Source organism: Amphiprion ocellaris, chromosome 18, assembly GCF_022539595.1.
Source record: "Amphiprion ocellaris isolate individual 3 ecotype Okinawa chromosome 18, ASM2253959v1, whole genome shotgun sequence".
Classification (NCBI taxonomy): Eukaryota; Metazoa; Chordata; class Actinopteri; family Pomacentridae; genus Amphiprion; species Amphiprion ocellaris.
Window position 1 is genome coordinate 58196 of NC_072783.1, and position 27042 is coordinate 85237.

General features: G+C 41.2%; 1 protein-coding gene across 2 annotated transcripts in view; it reads right to left on the bottom strand.

Moving 5' to 3' along the window:
* Positions 1 to 12145: 12145 nt before the first annotated feature.
* The window catches only part of LOC111567437 (glutamate receptor ionotropic, NMDA 2C-like), a 69914-nt gene continuing 55017 nt past the window's right edge, over positions 12146 to 27042 (bottom strand). For both annotated transcript variants that reach the window (XM_035947404.2, XM_023268561.3), the window contains exons 13-16: positions 22066 to 22226; positions 18206 to 18393; positions 16162 to 16394; positions 12146 to 15002 (exon numbers count right to left, since the gene is read on the bottom strand). In XM_035947404.2, the coding sequence (XP_035803297.2) occupies positions 13428 to 15002; positions 16162 to 16394; positions 18206 to 18393; positions 22066 to 22226 (2157 nt within the window). In that variant the 3' untranslated portion in view covers positions 12146 to 13427. The remainder of the gene's footprint in view (positions 15003 to 16161; positions 16395 to 18205; positions 18394 to 22065; positions 22227 to 27042) is intronic.

Sequence of the window (27042 nt, forward strand, 5' to 3'; positions counted from 1 at the left end):
AACTAATGCATTTTTCCACTGTGGACCAACGTATTTATTGCAGATTTTGGAGTGAGACTGCATTGATTGATGTATCGGATTCCTGAGGATGGGACAGATGTGAGGACAGATGTAGGGACAGATATAAGGACACATGAATAAATAAATGGATGGACACACAGACATAATGCCTCTGGTTTGAATCTCACATTTGCAGAGATAAAAACATGTTGTACAGTACTACTTTCCCTTAAAAGCATATTTGCAATTGCAAATTATTCATCAGCAAAGGAAATTTCATCAGTCATCTACATTTGACAGAAAAATAACAAGTAGCCCAGTTTAAAAAAAACACCTTTAACCGAAGAATAGAAAATTTTCTCTTTTTTTCTTAAAATGAATCCTTGATTTGTTAATTAAGATCCAATCTGCTTCATTCAATCACCCGGCTTTCATTTAAAACTCTCTGACAAACAAAATCCTTGACTTCACACCCGAAGTGACGACTTTCATCAAAGCATTTATTATTCATGATTGCAGCAGCTGTTTTTGGAAAGTGGAAAATTTCATTTTAAGTGCAAAAAAACCCCAGAACAGTCTTTTCCACAGCGAACATGCTCCGGACTCCATCTGTATTGTTCCACTTATTTCATTCCCTCTTTCCTCGGAACAGATTTGAATCGGACGCTCGGCCCGGAGTTCCTGAATGGACCGGCTCATTCCCAGAGATGGGAGCGATTGTGGAAAGTTGAGCCTGAAGATTGCTGAAGTAATTAACGCTCCTGCTGCTGGCAGATCCAACCGTCCTGTCTGAAGATACAAGAAGCTGCACACACACACACACACCCACACACACACACACACACACACACACACACACAACTGAGCTCAAATTCACAGCACCATAAGCTGTCCTCTACTCAGACGTCACTCTGAAGCTGCTCTGATGATTCGCTTCATGTGATGACATCAGAACACGGCTGTCGTTTCCATCACGTCTGCATGTATGCCAATGAAATATGATGATGTTGTTTCTCTCTGCTCTTTAAATAAGGCTATCATTGCACAGGAATTGCATTTTTTCAGGCTGGAAATGAAGGTGTGAGTGTGCGGGGATGTTTTCTTTCCCTCATCATCGTCGTCCTGCAATTCAAATTCTAATCCCCTCTCTGTTAGACACACAGAAATAAATCTCTCTGCTCTCCTGCTCACTTCCCACCTGTTCTCATATCAGCTGTCCTAATATTTCTCCTTCCCTCCTCCCCCTTTCTCTCTCCTTTTTCACTCCCTTATTCTCTCCATCTTCTCTTAAAGCCTCCTCATCTCCTTCCCTCCTCCTCTCCCCATCTCTCTCAGAAACCTCCTTTTTTCCTCCCTCCTCTCCAATACCCCCGACTGTTGTCCCACATATTTATTTTTCTGCTTCTCTTCATTTCTTCCCTCCTCCTCCTCTCTCCTATCAGGGAGGCCAGTCTTTTGTCTCAAGGTGACTTGGAGCATCTGGACTTGTTGCTGGGATGCGAGGCGGTTTATTGGCCAGTGGAGGTGTGAGGACCGGACTCTGGTGGCTCCAGACGTTGTGGCCAGCGACCCTGTCAAGGTTGTTTTATAGACATAGAAGCAGCATCTGAACACCTCCACATTCTGTTGAACTTATTGTAAAAGCAGATGCAGATGAAAGAGTTGGACAGTTATGACGTGACGTATGTCTGCATTAGAGAATAAATGAATAACGCTTCAGCTTCAGGGTGGTCCTGAAACACTCCTGTGTCCTCCTGACGTGAAGATTAAATCTCCACGCTGGTAAAGGCGCCTAATTGTTCCTCAGCTCTCCATTTGCCTCCCTCCCCCTTCATCTGCCTCTGAGATGTCATATTTCAGTGTGTGTGTGTGTGTGTGTGTGTGTGCGTAGGTATATGTGTGTGTGTGTGTGTGTGCGTGCGTGCGTGCGTGCGTGCGTGCGTGCGTGCGTGCGTGCGTGTGCGTGCGTGTGTGTGTGTGTGTGTGTGTGTTGTCTCGGTACGTGATGTCTGCAGCCGTCCCAGCTGCTCCATGGATGTTTTCAGACGTACGACTCACATCTTTCATCATCTGGTAGATGGTCCTTCATCAGTCCTGATGCAGAGACATGTAGGGAAGACACACAGACATGTAGGGAAGACACACAGACATGTGGGAAAGACACACAGACATGTAGGGAAGACACACAGACATGTGGGAAAGACACACAGACATGTAGGGAAGACACACAGACATGTGGGAAAGACACACAGACATGTGGGAAAGACACACAGACATGTAGGGAAGACAGAGACATGTGGGAAAGACACACAGACATGTAGGGAAGACACACAGACATGTAGGGAAGACAGAGACATGTGGGAAAGACACACAGACATGTAGGGAAGACACACAGACATGTAGGGAAGACACACAGACATGTAGGGAAGACACACAGACATGTAGGGAAGACACACAGACATGTGGGAAAGACACACAGACATGTAGGGAAGACACACAGACATGTAGGGAAGACAGAGACATGTGGGAAAGACACACAGACATGTAGGGAAGACACACAGACATGTAGGGAAGACACACAGACATGTGGGAAAGACACACAGACATGTAGGGAAGACAGAGACATGTGGGAAAGACACACAGACATGTGGGAAAGACACACAGACATGTAGGGAAGACACACAGACATGTGGGAAAGACACACAGACATGTAGGGAAGACACACAGACATGTAGGGAAGACACACAGACATGTGGGAAAGACACACAGACATGTGGGGAAGACACACAGACATGTAGGGAAGACAGAGACATGTGGGAAAGACACACAGACATGTGGGAAAGACACACAGACATGTAGGGAAGACAGAGACATGTGGGAAAGACACACAGACATGTAGGGAAGACACACAGACATGTAGGGAAGACACACAGACATGTGGGAAAGACACACAGACATGTGGGGAAGACACACAGACATGTAGGGAAGACACACAGACATGTAGGGAAGACACACAGACATGTAGGGAAGACACACAGACATGTAGGGAAGACAGAGACATGTGGGAAAGACACACAGACATGTATGGAAGACACACAGACATGTAGGGAAGACAGAGACATGTGGGAAAGACACACAGACATGTAGGGAAGACACACAGACATGTGGGAAAGACACACAGACATGTGGGGAAGACACACAGACATGTAAGGAAGACACACAGACATGTGGGAAAGACACACAGACATGTAGGGAAGACAGAGACATGTGGGAAAGACACACAGACATGTAGGGAAGACACACAGACATGTAGGGAAGACACACAGACATGTGGGAAAGACACACAGACATGTAGGGAAGACACAGACACGTAGGGAAGACACACAGACATGTGGGAAAGACACACAGACATGTGGGGAAGACACACAGACATGTAAGGAAGACACACAGACATGTGGGAAAGACACACAGACATGTGGGAAAGACACACAGACATGTAGGGAAGACACACAGACACGTAGGGAAGACACACAGACACATAGGGAAGACACACAGACATGTAGGGAAGACACACAGACACGTAGGGAAGACACACAGACATGTGGGAAAGACACACAGACATGTAGGGAAGACAGAGACATGTGGGGAAGACAGAGACATGCATAAGTCCAGTCTTCAGGTATGAAAACAACGCAGTGAATTCTGATTCCTACGGTTTAAAACTGTAAAACACTGGAATTATATCCTGTTCAGTGAATCTCAACATAGATAGATAGATAGATAGATAGATGCTTTATTTGTCATTGCACATTTTCATATACAACGAAATTTCATTTGAGCTGCCTGCCAATGACAGCTCAGGCTGCTGCACAGTGCTGCGTGCACCTTTCTTGAAGAAAAAAGAAAAAGGACATGTAGGGATCTGGGTAGGGATAGTAGAGGGTAAATGAAAAAAAAAAGGCTCGTTGTACCAAATGAAACCTCCGATGTTGGGAAATTCAATTTGAGAAGGAACCTAAAAAAACAAACCCGCAAACAGGTAAAGCATGACGTTAGACAAGGATAGTTGGGATAAGGATGTGGGGTGGAGGAGGGGGGAGCACTGCACAGTTAGCCAGTTCCTGTGCAGCAAATTACTGCATGGATTCCTGGCTCCTGTGTATGGTGAGGAAAGCTTGTGGAGGTGGGTGGGGAGGGGGTTATGGACATGTGTGCGAATATTTAGCTCAGTCCTCAGTTCATGAGTCCGATGTTTGTGTATGCGTGTAGCCCATCTTCTTCCGTCTCAGACCTCCGGTGTCTCAGTTCACGAGGGTGGGAGCGCAATAACACAGCAAGGTTGCTATGGAGACGTCCTCGGTTGGCCCGGTCCAAAAGTCAACAGGTGTCCTTGGGAAGGTGGGGGGGGGTGTAGGAGAGCTATCTCTTGGCCATGAAAGTTCCAGAGGAATTTGTTATTGTTCCAGGGGCGCCATGATCGGTGTTTCAAAGGTCCAGTGCCAAGCGATCGCTCCAAGTCAGACAGACGAGACGAAGATGAAGAAATGCAGCAAGCAGGGAAACATGAGGGTAGGGAGGAACAGAGATAGCTGCGGAGCGAGGAAAAGTGCGACCGCCTCCTACGAGAGCTGAGAGCAGTTTTGCTGTCTGTGGTGTTCACTATAAAGTAATTCTATTCCCACCACTTCATTAAATGCACTGTTGAATTCAAATATATTAATTTAGATGAACCTTTTAAATTGCAAACATTATTTTGATGAGTTGGGTCACTTTAATATTGTTGGTAATTTAAATTTCTGCATTAGTTGATTTAAAACTAAATTCAAGTTGAGGGAACTTGAATACTTTGAAATTCTAAACTTCAACCCTACAGTGTTTTTGGAGGACAGAAGATTTTTTTTACTTTTGTGACATTTTTAAAATTTAGAATTTTTGTGTTGAAATTCAAGGCCAGTGATGTTACCATGGATGGTTCCTGCTCGTTAGTGATAAATAAAAAAACATTCTAAGAAACATATCACTATATATACGATCACTTAGCACGACTATTCAGCGGTAAAATGTGAGTTTTGTCCACTAATCACGGCTAGTTTGGACGTTTCCACCGCAGATATGGAAGAGGAGCCAAAAGTCCGTCTTTTTCCAACTTGGAGAAAACAGAAAGTTTGATCCATTCCAGGCTTCTGATTGGTCAGATGCCACGATGTAGTGTGATGTAACGTAGAGTAATCTTCTCTGATTGGCTGGGTGGAAACCACATGCTTCATGCTGCTGAAACTGGCTTGATGAGTTGTTTTTTCTTCACTTTGAGGTCAGAATTTGAAGTCTACTCTGGACTGGAGCCACTTCATTTTTAAATCTGCCAACTTAACTTCTGTACATAATTATTCTAGTTAAATACATAACACTTAAAATAATAAGGGAAATACTTTGAACAACTCAACTTATGAGTAATTACCTTTAATATTTGTGTTTATTCTGCCAATCATTAAGTATAATTATCAATAACTTTGATCGATTGAAAAGAAAAGATAATTTATCTCACTCAATGTAGTTTTTGGTTGAGCATTTCATGATGTACTATTTCAAATAGATTGATGCATTTTTTAAAATTTTTTGAGCAAAGCATTTTTTGTTGGTGTATAAAATGTCTTGCAGTCCGTTATCCTCCTGTGAAATGCTGCTATGTTGTTGATTTTTGTTGATTCCACTGTGGAAAAAGACCGGCAGCTGTTGGTGGATAGTGGTGCACTGATCCAGATTATAACACCAGTCAGAATACACTGAGAAATATGAATCATTTAAAAAAAACACACACACATTGACATCTATAAATGACTTGAACACATTTATAAAGGGAATGTGTTTATAATTGTTGGTACTACGTTCTGAAAAGGCTGCATTAATATATGTCCAGTGCTTGAAGTGTCACTGCTCCCATCATATATGTGTTTTATGACTAAATCCTGAAGTATTACACTCTGAATTTCTACACGTTAAAGACACCAGCAGATATTGCTGATGCTCACAATATAACTCTCAGTAGTTCATGACGTGATGCAATTATTTCCAGTCTTTGCTAGGAATCTGGAATCTGTGTTCTTTGATTTTCTTATGCAATGAATTTTAGGGTCTAGCCTTAAAGACAGAAATCCGTCCCTGTCTCAGTCTCTGCTCTTCCTTAGCAGCAACAGATGCATCTTTACTACACACTTTGCATTCAAACTTTTTGTCTTTGATGGTGATTCATTTATTCTGGGAGCTAAAATACAACATTTAGTCCTTTGACCAGCAGTTGGGTTGTTCATCCTGACTGCTAACAGGTGAGCGTCATATATTCCCTCCTTTAGGGCTATTAGGACTCATCCAGAGGGCTGGTAGGTCAATAAAGAATACTAGCAGCTTGTGAAAAGCACCGGTGAGCACTAAAAAGTCTCCTTACACTGAGGATAAGTATGTAGATCAGCAGGTAGTGAGCTCTGGCCCACTTCAAGCACTTGATGTGGTTTTTAGATATTAGCAACCCGAGGTCTTTAATAGTGTTTGAAAATCAACCTCTGAATAGGAGGGTGAAGACAAAGTATTGGACAAATTCAGTTCTTACTGCTATAGAAAATATCCTGAGTAGGATTTAAATATTTGCACCAAACCTCAGACCAATATGTCCATTACCTGTAAAGATTTTTCACTCACTAACATGAAAATAAACTGTAATTCAACACTAATAAATATGACGAATATGCATGTGTTAAAAACGGGCAAGAAATGCGACAGTTGCAGAGAAATAAAGCCGTTAAATGTGGATAAATGTGAGCCCAGAGCCCCAGCTGGCCTTGGAGTGTATAAAAGGTGTTTACAGTCTGCTGCTGTTCTAACGAATGACTTCCTATTTTTCCTGTGGTGGGACTGAGGAGCTCTTCTGGATGATTACTGAGTAATGGAGAGCCAGGAGTGAACAGCCTTTTATATTAGCAGAACAATAAACATTTATAGTGAACATTCAGAATGCTTATAGGCTGCAGATATGTTAATATTCTGTACATATGGAAACCATGGAGACACTCACTGGCTGTTGTAGGTCAAGTGGAGTAAATGAGGGCTAAAAAAATGTGCATTTAGAGCCACTTAGAAGTAAATCATTCTAAGTGGTGGACTGGACTGAATAATACGGTATAAACAGGGTCAACAGATGCAGCCTGTAGAGAGCCAGGACAAAGTATTTGACAGAAATCTTCTATTTTTGCTTATTTGTCACATTTACATGTTTCAGATCATCAAACTAATTTTAATCTAAAAATAATGTCAAATGTAGTCTCTAGATGGTAAAATGCTGTCCACCCCTTCTTGTGAAAAGTTATTGCCCCCTTAGGTACCAATCTACTAAATGACTAAATTATGCAGCATGACAAAGACCCAGTTAAAGCACAATAGCAAGTCTAGCTCTGAAGGGCTCAAAAAGAACTAAATTAGGGTTTTAAAGACGGATCACAAATATTTAACCGTCATTGTAGCTGCTATGGGTGGCCAACCATTTATTAGGTTTAGGGGGGCAATGACATTCTTTTGGTGTACTCCCCATGTTCTCCCCCACTTACAGAGAAACTCCTCAAAGATGACTCATCTGATTGGATCACTTTTTTCATCATATCTGTAGACCAATGATGATGATTTTTGAACCACTGAACTCTAAAATGGAGTCAAATTTGTAAAGTTTGATGGACTTGACTTGCAACAATCTGATCACATCTTGCACTGACATTTTTAGTCACTTGAGGAATAGCTGCTTCTTATGTTTTTCTTTATATATCATACTAATGCGACTGTTATCAAATGCACCCTGTCGACTACAGTTTCTGACCCTTCCTGCTAAGGTCTTTCCCATAGGTCCAACCAGCTGAGTAGTCTTTGTGACTGAAGCTCCTGCCATCTGTGCCCCAACAATGACCCCATTTCAAAGTCCTGTTTATCTTTTCTTCTTGATGCAATCAATCCAGTGCCATGCCATTCAGCGTAGGCGATCATTTCTCTCCAGCTCCTCAGATCTTTTGCTCTCTGAATTGTGACTGTTGCCTGTTCCATGTGTAGCCATGATGGAAGTCCATCTATCATTTTCATTCTCTGTCTGCCTCGTCCTCTCTTCTCATTAATTTTTCCAGTTGTGACAATATATTCCAGGGTCTTCTTCCTTAAGATGTGTCCAAAAAATGTTGCTTGCTGTTTCCTAATTTTGTTCAGTAGTGTATAATTTGTGTTTAGTGTTTTTAAAACATCTTCATTAGTTATTCTGTCCGTGTCAGATATACGCAGCATGCGTCTGTAAAACCACATCTCTGCTGCAGTGATTTTGTTTTACATTTTATTAATTAAGTTACAAGATTTACATCTGTACATCAGAACTGGTAGGATGTAACAGCTGAGAGTCCTCATACGGATGCTGATTGCTATTTTCTTATTTGTCAGTATATTTTTCATTTTTGTAAATGTTCTTGCCATTGCTACTCTAAATTTGATGTTTCACATCTTCCATCTGATGTTATCCGTGAACCAAGATATTTGAAATGATGAACCTGCTTCAGTATTTTTTTGGTCTAATTCTATGTTACAGGTTGAGATGATATTTTTCTTTGAAATGACCATTACTTCTGTTTTCTTTTTTGTTTAAAGACAGACCAAGTTTTTGGCCCCAACAATGATCCCATTTCAAAGTCATGTTTATCTTCTCTTCTTGATACAAACCTAAAACTGATTCCCCTGAGCTGCTCAGCATTCCTGTGCATGTGACAGAGCATGACCGATGCCAACTCCTTTATTGTGCTCTACCACGTGGTCCATCTGGGTTTGTTGTGTTTCTCAACACATTTATGCAGGGTTATCTTTTAATTTCTCATCGTTCTGTATGAGTGCCACTAAAAATTAATTAAAATAAAATGTTATTTTATACGGCATGAATATACAGTTAAAAAAAAAACCAACAAATAAAAACCATTTAAATATATTAATGATGCATAAATTTTTATTAAACACTTTATACGCTGCAGTCTCTTTTGTAGACACTGTTTTATGGCAGTATTGAGTCTGTTAGTAAACTGTTGATTATAGTACTAGTCGATGCTATTACACATTTTCTAAAAGTTTTTACCCAGATAGGTCTTGTTTTTTCTTCTTTTACATTACACTTGCATACATGTCCCTAAAAGGTATTTTATTGATGTCCTGTAAACACAAATTGATTATTCACTAACTCAGTAACTGTAAAGTGGTAACAAATATTTTTGTTACGGCAGGTTCAAAAGGCTCAGGAGCAGGAAATGAAACAACACCAGCGTAAATGTTTTAAAAATGCTTTTATTCACAACAAGAAACTCTATACAGGAACCAGAACTAGAATCTTAGACAAAGAAGAACTAAACTACTACTAGAACTAAAAAACAAAAACCACCTAGAGGTACAGAGGAATAACTACATGAACATGGAAACTGAAACTAAGGTTAACCCACATATGGTAACACCAAGGTAGGGAAACAACTGAAAATACAAAACTAATCCAGCCTAGACTACCAGTAATTATGAGCTGAAACCCCAGACTAAGGCTATCCTATGCAAAGCATAAAATACATTAAAGTTAAATACGGAACGCTGATTATTTAATTCAACGTATTAACAATACAAAGAGTCTGGTGATACTAGGGCTTGGAGACTCAGCTGATGAGCTGAGAACAGTCCTTTTAGTTTGACTTCATCCAGAACTCTCCCTCCAGGTGTTCACCATGTGCTTGGTAAGTTGGTATCGGTAGAACCCGGTCGTGGCAGATGTTTCCAGAGAAAGTCCTCTTTCCAGGTGTACGTTGATGTTCCCAGGTTAAGCTGGTGACAGGTGGAGATCCTCCGGAGAAGAAGGCAGAATCCGTGGTTGGACGGAAAACCAGCAGACGAAGGAACCCAGGCAACTCAGCAGGCAAGAATCAGCTTTCTAAACACAGAAAACAGAATTACTGGCAATTCTAGGCTGGTGGCAAAGACAGTTCTACTCCCAGCACTAACTGGAGATTAGACAACAGTCCAGCTTCAAATGACAGGTGCAGTCTGCTTTTATGGAGATGTTCAGAGACCAGTCACTCAGCTCCACCTGCAGCTCATCTGCTGATTACAATGCAGCACACCTGCTGCCAGCTTCACCTAGAACACACCTAGGAGAGAGAGAACAGGAAGCACTACCACAGTCCACAGCCTTAAGCTGTGGCTGTGACAATTTTCCCTTCTATTGCAGGATTTCTTTTCCATAATGGTAAATGAACCTCAGTCTGCTCAAGTTTTACGTAATCAACCAATTAGCAGTGATGTGATGATGTATATTTATTCAACAAATACCTTCTTCATGATCTTTCTGGAGCAGATTCTGTGATTAAAGCATTCAAATATCATTTTTATGGAATATGACACATGAGTTGAAGCGTGTAGTTATTTTTGGAAAATAATTAAGTCTAATAAAGTCACTTTCATTTACTGGCCTGATTTTAAGTTTGTCACATTTAGCTTTGCTCTTTTATAAATGGCAGGACTACAAGCATTTACACAAGTTTGGTTTCACCCATGTTCAGCTGGGACCCATTTAACCATTAAATGCATTAAATGTAGGCAGTAAGAGCTTTTTCTTCGTATATTTTCCTTCCATATGTCAATACTTCCAGACTTTTCTACCAGAAACAGATATAAATCGACCTCCACTTGTGTAAATCCAGGTTTTCTGTTCAACCAACAAGCAGGTCTTTATTACCAAATCATGCTGAGGCCTTTTGTGCTCTTCAGGGATGAAAAGAATTCCAATTAAACCGGTCTAAAAATATGGGATCAGTAGGTGAGTGGAGAATTAAATCAATATTATGGTCCAATCCAAGGCAGCACTCCAGTAACAAAGCAGAGTAATGGAAAAATCAAAGCGCTCAATGTTTGGACTCATCTGGCCTCCTGAATGGAGTCTTATCTCCTCATGATAACAACACAGAGAGAGTAATTGCCATGGCAACAGGTCACTTTGAGCTGAAGTAGCTTATCTTTACCTGAATGTGCTTCAGGTGTAAATTTTATGCAATGTCATGACTCCAGGTTCACCAAACCGCCGAAGGAAACCTTGTGGAGTTCACTGCATCGGTCAAACCAGTGATCAGAGGAAAGTCCTCCTGGATGCTGCAGCAGATGAACGACCTCCATGTGATCAGAGGAAAGTCCTCCTGGATGCTGCAGCAGATGAATGACCTCCATGTGTTGTGTTATTTCATGTCTTGTGGGGACAGTTATTGTTTTGTGTCTCACTTTTCTGTTCTGTCTTGTTTGTGTCATTTAATGTCTCGTTTTGTCTCCTTTCTGCTTATTGTCTCTTTTTTCTTTAGTGTCTTTTAATGTGATTGTTGTCTTTATTTTATGTGTCCTGTCTGTTGTTTTGTGTCTAATTTGTACGATTTTTTGTCGTTTATTTTTTTGTTTCATTTTGCTAATTTTTCTTTTGTCTTATTTGTGGTTTTTGTTGTTTTGTCTGTGTGGTTGTGTGTCCTTTCTGTTGTTGTGTTTCTCATTTTTGGGGGGGTGGGGGTTTTGTTTGTGTTGTTGTTGTTTTGTGTAGTTTGGTTGTGGAATTGTTTTATTTAGGTCACACTCAGATTTTACAGCAGCCTGCTGTTAACTGTCATTCTTCTTTTCCAACAAAATCACCAGATTTTACAGTTTTTAACCACATTTTGGAGAAACGGAACATTAATCAGAATTTTGCTGTATTTTTATGATGTGTTATTACAGTATTAGCAAAGAAAATGCATCTTTTAGGGACAATAAAATTGCCAGATACATAACCTTAAGTGAGACCACAGCTTCTAATTTTCACTCTTTTGTTTTTGTTCAAATAAACAAAGAGCATAAACCAGTCAAACTTACTTTAGATGTGATGTTCAGCAGATTTTCTAATCTTTCTACAACACTGGGCTTTTAGCAGCAGCTTCATATTTAGTGTACACACACGAGAGTGTTTTCTGGCTCTTGGCAGGAATACCCAGAATGTCTAGCAAGCATTTTTCCATTAAAACACCATTTTTCTCCTCGAGGTGCAAAAAGGCAGAAAGATTAAGGCTTTAGAAAGAAGAGGCACAAGCGCATGTTCATCCAAAAATGCTCTTTAATTGGTCTAAGTGATTAATTACAGGGTGAGGGAACCAGGTAACATAGATACTAGAATAGCTTTCAATTACCTCATTTAAATTTGATCATCAAACAGTTAGAGATGGGAAAGAGGGATGATGAGGGAATATAAAAAAATGGAAAACAAGGAGTGATGAAAATCTTCATATAGGCCAACTAATAGAATTAATACAGTAAATAACAAATGTTCCAGTAAACCAGCAACAGTTTTACAAAAAGAAAAACTCATAGTGCCAGAGGTGTGTTTAGAAAAAGAGTGACTATAAATTCTTATATGTAGAATACATGAATATGACACTAACCAGCCTCAAATAACACATTTCTCTATATCACTATAGTAGTTAGAATACAGGATTTATTGAAGGTGAGGCCCTGTGTGATGTTGTGCTGTACTGATACCTCAGAGAGACCCAGTGAGGAACAAGAGTCCATGGTTTAAGACACCTAGTGCTGGTCAGTGCTGTTCCAAAGCTGTCATCATTTTGCAGATTGTGTTCATATGGACTGCTTTCTTCCTCTAACTCATCACTAAATGAAGATGTGAAGGGTTTAGCTCCAAAACATTATAAATATTTAAAGAAGGTACCTGAAGTTGATTAACAGATGTCTCAAAATGATTATTTCATTCTAGAAAACTGCTGCTCTTCTGTATCTGGAGTCAAAGTGTTTTAATATTTAATGTCACGTGTTGGAATTAAACTCTTCACATCTGGCTTCAAACATCTTGCTACAGTGGCTGCTTGTTTTTGGTGACTGCATTTTAAAGAGACAATCCCTCATTCCTCCAGCATTTCTCCCCAGTCTGTAAACAGTTCATCCACTAGACGACACCTAAGACTGAATCCCAACCATCCACGAGAAAATATACACAACAAACACACAGCATGAAGACTCTGGTTATAGTTTAACCATGCGCCAACACCATGGACTGTTGGAGATCTTAGTGCACATTAAAGCACAGAAAACACACAAGCGTTGTTCGTAGGAAAGCAAGTGAGCTAAACCTGGAACTCCAGCTTTCCACAGATCTCGGTGGTGTACATCACATCCTAAACATCTGGAACATCTGGAGACCTGAACTTCTATTCTTTACCACACAAACAGAAAATCAACAGTTACTTCAAATCTTAACTTTACCCCTTCACATGAATCTAACCAGTAAACTCTCCCCACAGTGGCAATGTTTAAGAGTCTTCTGTATCTCCACGGTCTACATCTTATGAGGTCCTGATGGTTTTAAATCAGACTTCAGATTCCAGACTGGACACCCGTCGCCAAGGTTGCAGTACACAGGGGCTCCCCACAGGTGGACCCCCTGCTCCCTGACCTGCCTGAGCCTCTGATCCAGTCTGGGAACCCTGATAGACCCCGTAGGCCCCATAAACGCTGTCCTGGTACAGAAGGGCCCGTTGGCCCCCGCATCGCCCACCACCACAAGCCAGCAGCTGACACACTGGGCTGGGGCTGGGGTGGCTGCTGGAGGCCTGGCTGTGGTGCTGCAGGTCCAGGGGGCCGTGGTAGAGGGGTAGTCCAGGGTAGGAGTTCAGGTAGTGGGCATACTGTCTGCTCAGCAAGCTGGTGGCTCGACGGACCATACCCCGGCCTAACCCAGTCCCATGTCGCACTGCTTCTCCGTACGTGGGGAGGTGGGTGGAGTGGGAGTAGCGCAGCCTCTGGCCCTTGCGCCCATTTGGCTTCCTCTGGTCCTCCCTGATGTGGAGGTAGGCCTGGTTCCTTGGGAGGCACAGGTTGTTTCGAAGATGGGCAGGGTTGTAGGCCTTGGAAGGAGTGGTCGGACTAAGAATGCATGGAAACAGGTCCGGCAGGGTGGAAGGTGACTGGCTGGACAGGGATGACTGGGATTCATCCAGCTGGTGGATCTGCTCACTGCCCCAGGTCGCTTTAAGAAATGAAGGGCGGCGATGTCTGCGTCTCCCCCTCAGCACAAGATCCTCTGGAGGCCAAGAGCTGTAGTTGTCTACCCGAGGACACATCCCCTCCTCGGAGTAGATGTTGTCAACGCTCGGGGCGGAGATGTGGTTGTCTTGGAGGTGGTTAGCTTTGAGCTCACTCAGGCAGATGGGACTTTTGTCGGCCTTTTCCTGGTCCCCGTGGATTCTCCTCTCTATGTCCCCATCGTCACACTGAAAACTCTTGGACCTCCTTTTTCGTCGGGAGAATCCGGCATAGACGTGCTGGCTTTGGGGTGAGGAGACAGGATGCGAGGTGTAGATGTCAGGCAGCTGGAGGTCAGTGTAGGAGATGAAGGGCGAGTGAGGATGGGTGTCTACATAGAGTCTCCCGGTGGTCTGGTAGTGATGTGGGTGCTGATGAGGCAGCGGTTCGGCCACAGCCAGGTCGCCCACAGCCAGGTGAGGGCTGCTGAGGCTGGACACAGGAAGCGGTCTGTCATATAGACATGAAGCTGAGCGTGTTGGAAGCGTGTATCGCAGTGGAGTCGGCCTGGTCACGCCCCTCTGCTGCTTCAGAGACGTCACGGTGGTCAGAGGTGGCGTTAGGGAGCGCTGAGGAAGAGAGCAGTGATTCTCTGTGATATAAGCAAACCCTCCCGGTACAGCCTCCGTGGCAACCTGTGGCACACGAACAGGCAAGCTGCTGCCGTGACGGCTCAGCTGCTCGATGGTCTTTGTGGCGTTGTCCAGGGAGCACTCAACATTGGCAGTGGAGACCAGGTCCTTGGCAGTGCGAAGCATCTTCAGCATGTTTGCCTGAGCGTAATTGGAGGTCAGGTCAGGTTTGGCCAAACCAGAGGAATGGCCAGGATCCTCCACTCCGTTGAAACAACTGTAAATACCCTGATGATGAAAGAGACAGACAAAGAAGAAAAGTAAATTAACCAGTCAGTTGTAATTAAGTCCACAAACTGTTTGACTTTGAATCACCCCAGTGGTCCTAAGGCAACAATTTCATAGATGGGATTTTAACCAGTGTGTGAAGCTCAAAGTATTGACCCACCTCTTTAATAAAAACTCCATTGGCAGTTCAGGAAAAACTGATTTCATTAATATCTCAATTTTATGACTGAGGCGAGTCTTAGTCACAAATTCATTATGCATTCTCCTGGGACTCAAAGAAAAATAGTTTAAGCTGAAAGGATTGCCCAAATAAACGAACACGGACACAAACGCCTAAAGTCCTTTACTGAATGGTCTCTAACTCCATGGACAAACAAAGAGCGAAATCCCATGACTGCTCTCTGCTTACAGTTGGCTGAGAGATCCTGAAAGAGCCTAATTTAATTTGGTCCTTGGGGCCGCCCCATATGGATTAATGACGTGATAGTCATTTAGCCGTTAATCTGATAAAACCCAGATCCAGGCACAATGGTATAATTACACAGTAGAGGAGGCTGGAGTCCATGGACATTTCCCTGGCTGGAACTTCAGCCAGAGCTTTTTGCCTCAATAACCACATTCCCAAACAACATTATCAACAAACTGGGTAGTGATTTAGGCTAATTGCAAACAAACATTTGGCAATCAAAGTTAAATGCTGAGTGAACACCAGAATTAGAGCTGCTTTTCTGTCTTTTATCTCTCCTCTCTCCCCTCCCTTCTCATTCTTAATAAGAATGCTGTTTCATTTTAGCCAATATTATAACAAGGTCCTCCAATGATACCATGTAATTACATGCAAATACAGCCATTTGCATTAATTTATCATCGCATAACTGCTACTTCATGTAAAACAGCACATTAGACTGAGAAAAAGCCAACGAACCACTTAGAGACAAAATAATCGACCAGGCAGTCGTTCAATCTCGCAATCAAGCTGTTCTACAACTAATCCAATTACAGCAGGCCAATCAGTCACTTCACTAAATATTCCATGTAAAAATTAGTGAAGCAGTTTCTCAGCCCCACGTCTTCAATCAGACCAACCAAAGATGCATAAACAGCCCGGCTCTCTCACAAAAACAACTTCACAATATAGTGACAAATGTGCAGATCTCACCCTGCTGATGGCCAACAGGAAGTCCAGTTTCTGGGACTTGTGCAGGGAATGTCGGAGCTTCCAGTAGAGCAGGTGTTCCCAGGCAAACACCAGCAGGCTGAGGCCCATCGCCACCAGAAGCATGTAGAAGACGCCTGCCATGTTGTCGATGTCCAACTTGCTGCTCATCACTTCGTTCTTCTCGTTCTGGCAGATTCCCGACAACCAGACGGTCTCCAGACGCTGGGTGTCTCCTGGAGGGATGGAGGTTTGGGGGAAAGAGGCCATAAAAAGATGGAAATATGAGCAGGAAGAGGGTGTGAGATGACTTATCGGAACAAAGAAGACATGATATGACTGTAGAATTACTATTTATAGGAACTGTAAGATAACCATCTCCACATAAACACAACTAAACTGATTGTTGTGGTTGTGTTTGGAGTTTTGGGAGCTGGAGCAACTGGAGAAGCTCCTATACGTCTATAACTGCAGCAGTATTTGATGTCCTGGGATTGAGAACAGTTTGGTTGCCTGCAGTCCACCTCGAGCTGCATGATGGGGATGCTTGTCATATACATGGAAGTTTTTCCTTAACATAAATGCAGAGTCAGCCTGTCTGGATTCCCTGATTGGAGGCTGAAGGTCATGACCAGAAGCTGAAGGTTTTCTTATTAGACAGCTGTTACATCCAAACTTCTGGGAGTAAAGTGCAAACAGCAAAGTATCGATGCCAGTTTTCTCACATTTTTTGATAATTCAAAGAAACTCAGCTTTATTTTCTTGCTTGTAGATGAGGCCACAAGAATAATTTGACCTGTTTGATATTGCAGCCTTGGAGGTGAACCACCAGAGAGCTTGAGGCCCCAGACTTTTGGCTCAGTTGTTTTTTGTCTTGGTTTGTGATCCAGCCTTATTAATGTGTTCTTCATCAGTGGAACTTGGTTCACATGGACTGACTTTAAGACAATTTACTATTGAAAAAAACACCTTGTTTGTATGTGTAGAGTCCCTGTCCTTCTCTACTGTAAATAAATCCAGTTTAGAGGTGAATTCCCTCAAATCAAAGTGGAAAATCAGCTCCCTGCTCATTTATTCTGGTGGAGATCCCAAAGTTTCCAGAGATACCCAGTATGTGTGGCTGACATTTGGAGAAGTGTGTCTAAAATACGGCTTCTGCACAATTTTAAAATTTTATTATTTGAAGCTGCAGCAATAAAACAGTCGAGTCATGAGTTGGAATATTTCCCTCAGTAGATATCATATAGCTTAAGGGGGCATGAGTGAAGTGGAAAAGGAGATTTTGTATGCATAATATATAGTTATTATTCTGTTTCAAACCCAGTGGAGCAATGAACCAGAAGTGTAAAATATAACAGGGTCCTTGTATTTGCTCACTGCAACATACTGAATATAAACATATATATATATATGACTATTTAGTCTGGATTCTGGGGGATGTAAATGCATATTACTAAGCTGATGAAGATCCATTCATATGTAAAGAATTTAGTGCTTGAACACGTCGTCCATTAGCCGTCATTTCCATGTAAGCCTCTGAACAGCTGTCTGCAGGGAGCACGGCCGTTTTATCACTCCGTTACCGTATGTTGACCAGAAACAATCTTTATTATATCATCAGAGTGGGTGTGAGCGTGCACGTCAGGTGCTCTTAAGCTCTCAGAGGAGGGAGGATATTAACGCCACACCAGCAACCGTCATGGTGAGTGTGTTTCTCTCGGTGTGTACGTAGGTAGGGTGTGTGTGAGTGTGTGTGTGAGTGTGTAACGGAGATAATCATATCCTAACGCTTCCCGCTGTTCTCCAGGATATTAACTCTTCCCTCTAAGCCCACTTCCCTGCTGATGCAGCACACACTGAACTGGACTAGCGCCATGTCCTCGGTTCACTCGGTGTGCCAGCGAGACAGAAATAAACACAGATAAAGCTGAGGAAAGTGTGTGTGTGTGTGTGTGTGTGTGTGTGTGTGTGTGTGTGTGTGTGTGTGTGTGTGTGTGTGTGTGTGTGTGCAGGTATTTCTATTGTCTAAGTCTGCATCTGAGCCCACCATCCCCCAGGAACTGCAGGAGCGCCAGGTCAATGGGCCGCTTCCAGCGGGAGTCTTTCTCCAGAGCGATGCCGTATCCCGTGGTGGCGAACACTTTCCCGCTGCCGATGGTGACCAGTTTGCAGCCCTCATCCTTCCCAGCCATGTAGTTCAAAACAGCAGCGTCATAGATGAAGGCGTCCAGCTTCCTGCAAGCACAAAGATCAGCATTAGTCCTTTAAATTAACCTGACAGGATTCTCACTTTATCTCACCTAACTATTATTCTACTATAGGAATATCTATTATTCTGCTATAGAAATATCTATTATTCTGCTATAGGAATATCTATTATTCCACTATAGGAATATCTAGTATTCCGCTATAGGAATATCTATTATTCCGCTATAGGAATATCTAGTATTCTGCTATAGGAATATCTAATTTTCCATTATAGGAATATCTATTATTCCGCTATAGGAATATCTAGTATTCCGCTATAGGAATATCTAGTATTCCGCTATAGGAATATCTATTATTCTGTTATAGGACTATCTATTATTCTGTTATAGGAATATCTATTATTCTGCTATAGGAATATCTAGTATTCCGTTATAGGAATATCTAGTATTCTGCTATAGGTGACCCTATGTAAAGTTGTGCTTGATAGAATTGTTTTGGTAGAACATTAGCATGCATTAGCAAACAGCTGATTCATAGAAAAACTAGAGGCGCTGCCTTACAGACCAAAACTGTTTGCCAACATAAAGGGGATTTTGAGAACAGTAACATGTGAAACATGAACGGCCAACGGCAGGTTTATACCTGAGTCAGACTAACCTGAGACAGACTAAGCTGAGTAATACTAATCTGAGTCAGACTAACCTGAGTAACACTAACATGAGTCAGACTAACCTGAGTCAGATTAACCTGAGTCAGACTAACCTGAGTAACACTAATCTGAGTCAGACTAACCTGAGTCAGACTAACCTGAGTAACACTAACCTGAGTCAGACTAACCTGAGTAACACTAACCTGAGTAACACTAATCTGAGTCAGACTAACCTGAGCCAGACTAACCTGAGGAACACTAATCTGAGTCACACTAACCTGAGTAACACTAATCTGAGTCAGATTAACCTGAGTAACACTAATCTGAGTCAGACTAACCTGAGACAGACTAAGCTGGGTAACACTAACCTGAGACAGACTAAGCTGAGTAACACTAATCTGAGTCAGATTAACCTGAGTAACACTAATTTGAGTCAGATTAACCTGAGACAGACTAACCCGAGTAACACTAATCTGAGTCAAACTAACCTGAGTAACACTAACCTTAGTCAGATTAACCTGAGTCAGACTAACTTGATCATACATTTGTAGAGATGTACTAACAGTCTCACCAGCTTGGACCCAGTTTCTGTACTTTCCCTTTCACTTTGCTCTAGAATTCCTCATCTATGAGCTACAAACTGAAATATCTATGAAAATATTGCTTTACTGCCAGGATAGCAGCACTGAGAGCTCAGATAAATGAGATATGAATATGAATGTCATTTTTTGTGTATTTATGACAAAATGTTAACCAGGGGGGCTGCACAGTGGTGTAGTGGTTAGCACTTTCGCCTTGCAGCTAGAAGGTCCCTGGTTCGCGTCCCGGCTTTCCCGGGATCTTTCTGCATGGAGTTTGCATGTTCTATCTGTGCATGCGTGGGTTTTCTCCGGGTACTCCGGCTTCCTCCCACAGTCCAAAAATATGCTGAGGTTAATTGATTATTCTAAATTGCCCGTAGGTGTGAATGTGAGAGTGATTGTTTGTCTCTGTATGTAGCCCTGTGACAGACTGGTGACCTGTCTAGGGTTTCCCCTGCCTTCGCCCGAGTCAGCTGGGATAGGCTCCAGCCCCCCCCCCGCGACCCTAATGAGGATTAAGCGGTATGTAGATAATGGATGGATGGATGGATGTTAACCAGGGCTGAAGTTTAGTTTGTCGCTTCTAGTTGTTTGTAGGATTCTTTCCTCTGAGTTTATTTAAAACCTGCAGCATGAGACGACTCTCTCCAAAGACGTCTGAATGAAGCTGTGAAGAACATGAACGGAAAATGCAACTTTGATTGAATGACAGAATGAAATCACTTTAATGAATTAATGAAGCCATGACTGAAGAGGCCTTTTTTTCTGAGAAAAGTTTATTAAGTTCTTCCATATAAACTCCTCATGTATTAGAACTGTATTCATTTCTTATCTGCTGTCTTATAGGATCCTACACTACCAGCGTTTCTGCAGGTTTTACCACGTTAAATACAAATGCTGAGTACATTATATTTCTGCTGACCATGTTCAAAAGCACACCATAAGTTTTTAGATTTTCACTGCCTTCCCGGCTTCTTTCAGGTAATCTCAGGAACAATCTGTTTGCCTCAGATTGGAAATCGATCACTGTGGACCTTCAGTCAGCATTTTGGAAATATTTTGCCAAAGTTACTGCTCATGTGGCAGATTCAGTGAATGAACAGAGACTTTTTTTACACCAACCAGGAAAAACAGTTAGAAAAGAATCCAACAGAATCAGTGAGGCTGACCTGAAGCAACGCTTTGAGCTAATGATGATGGGATGTCAGTGGGAATCAGAATATCCTCACAGCAGCAGACATTTGGTCACAAACTAAAGCGTTAATTAAAATGTTGACCTGCTTGTTAGACATCATAGAACATCTGAGCCAAAATCTGGACAATCTGATTAACCCTCCTGTTGTCCTCATTTACGAGCACCAAAAAATATTGTTTCCTTGTCTGAAAAAAATCCAAAAATTCAGCAAAAAAATTCCCCAAATTTATGAAAATTTGCAAAACCTTCAGGAAGAAAATTCCAATAATTCCTTAAAAGTGTCCCTTAAAAGTTTTATTTAAAAAAAAAAAAAAAATCCCCAAAATTTGGCAAAAAAATTGTAAATATCTTCAAAAAATTTGTAAAAACCTTTCACAAAAAATCCTAAAAACATCTAAAGTGATTCCATATATATCAGTAAAACTTCTAGTATTTTCTTAAGAACATTCACATAAAAATCAACCAAAAATCTGCGAAATTTGCTGGAGTTTGGTCGATTTTTATGTGAATGTTCTTAAGAAACATTTTTAACATTTAATTTTTTCCACCAAAAAATGTTCAAAGATTTCCCAAAAATGTTGTAAATGTGGACATTAGAAATTTCACTGTAAAAAAATTTTTTTCCCCCACGATTTTCAAATGACACGAGGGTTAAAGAACTGAAAACTCAGTATGAGATAAAAAGTTAACCAGAGACCTTATTATTTATCCTCTGGGTGTCTAACATATCTGGATCAAATTTCATAGTAATTTTTCAAAATTTAATTGAGACATTACACATAAAAATCACAGTTAAACCAAAGTAAAGCTGTCTTCTCACAGTCAAAAATGTTGCTGCCAAATTTAATCACTATCAGTCCTACAGCGATGAGATATTGTAGTCTGGAACTGAACCAGAATGTGAGGTGACATAATGTTCATTCTGATGCATTAACATTCCAGACGACTTCCAGCTCTCCGAAAGTGAATTTTCATTCCACACTGACATGAGAAAATCAATAAAAAAGACACAATTTGAAGTTAATGGTCCCAAAATGGTCTCTTCAAGTATTTTAGGAGTGAGCTGCTTCTTTTGTGAAGATGTTTGACAGCAGCTTTTCTAGGCATGACTTTACAACTAAAAATACACTCGTCACATTGGCCTAATTCAAAAATAGCTACAACACAAAAGAGCATCAAATATCTGCTGCATCACCCAAATTAACATAATTATTACTTCAGTTCATGACAGAGGGTTAAATATAACCTCCTGTTAAATGTGAGCAGAACGGTACCCGGTTTTGAGGCTCTCCAGGGCTTCCTCCACCCCCTTCTGGTTGTACTTCATCATGTGGGTGTGCATGTCGGGGTAGTTGCTCCGGATGTTCCTCTCCGTGCTCCCGTTTGGGACCGTCCCGAAGCGAAAAGGAGGGTAATGCTCCTGAGGTTTCTGAAACTGAGGGGGAAGGAAGGGAGGTAGGGGAGAAGATCGGAGAGATGAGGAGTGGGAAACAACAGAGAGAAGTGAGAGAAGGTAGGCGAGGAGGAGGAGAAAGAGATAGAAAGAAGTGAGGAAGAAATAGAAGGAGAGAAGAGAGACTGAAGGGAGGGAGAGAAGAAATGGGGAGATGGGGGAGAGCAGAATATGGAGATGAGATAAAGAGATGGAGAAAAGAGAAAAAGGCAAACAAGTGAAGTAAAATGTTTTTAAAAAGATGAGTAGTGGAGGAAAAGACAGAGAAATAACACAAGAAAGACGAACAGGAAAGTAGGGAAAAAGCAAAAAGATGTAATGAAAGTAAAAAGAGAAAAGGGAAAGAGTAGTGAGCAAATATGAGAAAGGATTATTAAGAGCAGAGAAGGAGAAAGGACAAAGGGAAAGGAAAGAAAACAAAAGGGATGGGAAAAGAAAAGAGGAGGAACTGGGAAAAAGAGGGAAGAGTTTAAATGTGAGGAAAAGGGAATGAGACAAGGAAAGGACAGAAATGGAAAAATAAAGGACAGAAAGATAAAGGACAGAAAGATACAGATAGTAAAGGACAGAAAAGTAAAGTTAAAGGACAGAAAGGGAAAGAGAAAGGAAAAGTAAAGGACAGAAAGGGAAAAGAGAAAGGAAAAATAAAGGAGATAAGGCGAAAGACAAGGAAAAAGAACAGAAGGAGAAAGACAAGGAAAGGAAAGAGAAGGGAAAAGTGAAGGACAGAAAGTAAAAGGAGAGAAGAAAGAGACAGAAGCGCAGAAATAATTGCAAAAAACGAATAAAAGCGGGACCAGAATGAAGAAGTGGGACAGAAAGAATAAAGAGAATGAGGGACTACTCAGTTAAATGAAATCCATTTTAAAGTCAATCTATTTTTTCCACCCAAGCTGATGTAATCAGCAGCAAACTGACTGAATAAACGGACTGGAAGCCACTCCTCACCTCAATCCATTAAATCTGATATCAGTCAGCATGCATCTGCTTGAATCACAGATGATCCTAATCCAAGTCAATCTGCGCCGATCGAAGCTCACATTTCACGACGTTTCACTCAGAGCCAAGCAGAAATACAAAAAAGCGCTGCTATACATGTTAGAGCTCAGTTAGACTGTAAACAGAAAGGATCCATTCATCTGGGTTACAGCACTGACCTTCTGAGCTCAGCGCAAATGAATGGGCCAATCACAACGTGCGTGTGTGCTTGTGTGTGTGTGTGTGTGTGTGTGTGTGTGTGTGTGTGTGTGTGTGTGTGTGTGTGTGTGTGTGTGTGTGTGTGTGTGTGTGTGTGTGTTATTATAATCACTCTTAAGCTACAAAGGATTTAGTTCAGATGGTTTTTAATAATCAGCTGTTTGGACAAAAGCTCGGGTTGCAGGCAGAACATTAGAAATTACACGTTTACAATTTTCACGTCTATCTTAATGCACAAGTCACATTTTCAGCTTTAATGAAGTTAATCTAAGGCCTCAGCAGTTTGACTTGGAGAAATTCAGTCTCTATATTCCATAGTTGTCTTCTTTGTGGCAAATTCCTGCTTTGTGTTACCGTGTTCTTCCATGATTTAAAAAGAAAACACTGTATACAACCAAAAAACACCTTAGCTTTGGAAAACCTACAGAACAAGGACTGTAGACTTTGGAACTCCATTAAGAGATAGTATCTTTGCAGCAAGATGTGAGGAACAACTGCATCAAGCAATGAAGTTCAACGATCTAAGCATGTCAACATCGCTTTAAATCTTTCCTTGTTGTGATCAAAAACACCAAAACCAACCATGAACTGAGCCGACCCAGTCTGTCTGCAGAGCCAAGGCCTTAAAGCTACTACAGTTTATTCTGAGTCAATGAAAAGACGTCCAGTGATGCCACTTTTTGAAACCTAGGAATTGAAAGGGAAAGCTGTGGAGCAGGTTGGACTCCTTTTAGAAAGAACCACAAAGTCTACAAAAGGAGTTCAGAGGTGAGGATGAGGATGTAAGTCAGCAGTTGGACCTTCATCCAGGAAACCTTATTCTTAAATATTGTTTTTTGTTGGTCTGGTTATGTTTGGCACCAAAACAGCATGGATAGGTTGAGGACATTATGCCACTTTCACAAAGATAACCATTAGCTCAAAGCTTGGTTGAGTTTAGGCACCAGTTTTACTTGGTTAGGATTAGAAAAATAGCACAGTTTGGGTTAAAGTACAAGCGTTTTGCAACATTTCTGAAGCTTCTTCTCGATTTTCTGGGTGACCAGGGTGGTGGTTTCAGGCCCATCTACAAGGAGCAGCAATAACGCAACAAAAAATGGCAAAGATATACTGATTTAAAGCTTATATTTAACATTACTCGCATTATGTCTTCGTTCTTCTCTGAAATTAAGAACTATTTAGTTCCTACACATCAGAATCACTCTCAATTTCACCACCAATACACTTGTTCTCCATTCAACCATCAGCCCGAGACCTGGTTTTTTAAATTCGTTATAATTCTGCCATTCTGGTTTTGTGTCCCTCCTCTTCCTCACTTCATCCAGGTTGTCCGGTCTCCATCAGCCATCTGCTAACACAGCTCCACCACCAGCTTCTAAACTCTGGGGATTCCTGTCCTCGTCTTCTACCTTCATCTGGGACTTGAATCTCACTGGAGTCTAACCACCAAAATACTTTGATCTAGTATTTTTCTGCATTAAACTTTTGTTCTCTACTTTCACATGATTGTTCCTTATTGAAACGCATTCATGCTATATTTGCTTTTGTCACAAACAAACGGAATCCAGCAGATCTGGTTCCACAGGAAAGTCATTTTTGGGACACTGGGCTGCAATATAATGGTTTAATTCAAGGAGATCCAGCAGAACGTCCAACTCTAGAACTTAACGAGCACCACTCAGAACCAACAACCCTCAGCACCTCCTCCAATCTGACTGTCAGTAATAAAACCCTCCGACCAGGACAAACACAGTGAAAAAGTCCTTCATTCCAACTCGCACTGACTATTGTGAAAGTAAATTAACCAAAGCACTGTTCATTTTAGGTACAAGTGTCTTTGTAGCTCAGCTTATTTATGGAAGAGCTGCCTAGCGGTCAGAAGGTTAAGCTTTGAGATCAACCACAGACGATATGTTTATATCAATAAAAGGTTTTTGGCTTCGGAAAGATGGAGTGTTTCCATTGTGGTATGAAACACTGGACCATAAGGTTTAAACTTAGGTTGTATATACAACAAGCCAATAGGAAAAGAGTTTGTGTTCACTATTAATGCTGTTATATTTGTAGTTCCTCCTTCGGGGAGAGAGGAGTGAGGTCTCTTCCATGGTGAGTAGAGTCTTGCCCATTGCAATGAGGAGATTTCATTCTATACATTTTAACATTAATATATTTACAGACAAGCCAGCAGTGTTTATCTCATTCAAAGGCAGAATCTGGGTGAAATATCCTCTTTCAAGTGTCTTTTAATCACTTTCATACCATGAGCCACATCACAAGACATTCTCCTCTGTTTTCCTTTTTGCTTTGTGATGAAACCTTGATTTATAGATCTGAACCTGAAATACTCAAAATGCAGATGTGACCCATTTTTTAGGAGTTATTTCCTCATTGGGGACAAATGGGCTCTGGGTCGAGGTTTTAATAAGTCCACTGAGTTAATAGAAACTGAGACCCAGTCCACACCTTGTGACCACATTATATTCAGTCTAATTGGGTCATGCAGGTTCCTGTTGTATTACTGAGGTTCTGAACCTTCCCACTCCATAAATTAGAGTCTGCACAGCATTCAAAAAGTGTTTCAGCCGGCGTAGACCAGATTCCTCACTCAATCCAAGCACTGACAGCAGCGTAGACGCCTACTTCCACCACATGGTTGATCCTAATGCCAACCACTGATGGAATGTTAAATAAGTGCCACAAATACACCCAATAAACAGCAGAGCAGCTGGCAGGTACCATATATTTTTAATGCTACCATCATTAATAACACCTTGATCGTTCTGACAGATCGACGGTTTGTTTAACGTCTCAGCAGATTCCCAACTAATATCACAAACATCACCTAGTGACATTTAAAAACATAAAACTATCATCCAAATCCAAACTAAAACCTACAGAAAGGGTTAAAAAGTGCATGGCTGGACATGCAAAAATGTAAAATAAGTGGTTCACAATGAAGCACAGACACTGTTGAAACTGAACCTGAAGTTTTTACTGTTTTCAGTAAATATCACTTTTTACAATCACAGTTTACTTTTGTAGATTTTAAATTAAAATGACACTTTTCCACCTTAAACTGCTATTCTTATTTCAGCAAAAGTGTGAAAATCAGGTTTACTGCTCATTTAGCGCCTGGTGTTATTCAATTCAATTTTTCAATTCAATTCAATTCACTTTTATTTATATCGCACCAATTACAGTCAAATTGTCTCAAGACGCTTTACAGAACCCATATGCCTGTATTAGCCCTTATTACAACATGTTTTCAGATTTTTCTATTGCAACTCTTCCAGGAGGATTACAGAGTAAATTAAATAAAATACGTAAATAAAACAGTAAATAAAAGGAAAAAAGATGAGTCTAATCACCAAATTATGTTTACGTCTGGGTAAAGCAAAAAATGAAGTTGGAAAAATCCTGTTGACATAAAATTAGGTTGCAAAAATACTTGCTTAAAAGAACTCAAAGAATTTAAGTTCATCTAATTAAATCTATCTAATTTATTTTATCTGCAACCTTAATTTGGTTAAACTTCAATCAGTTGTGTCACAAACTAAAGTAGTTTGAGTTGCTCAAGCAATAATTTCTTTTTACAGTAAAT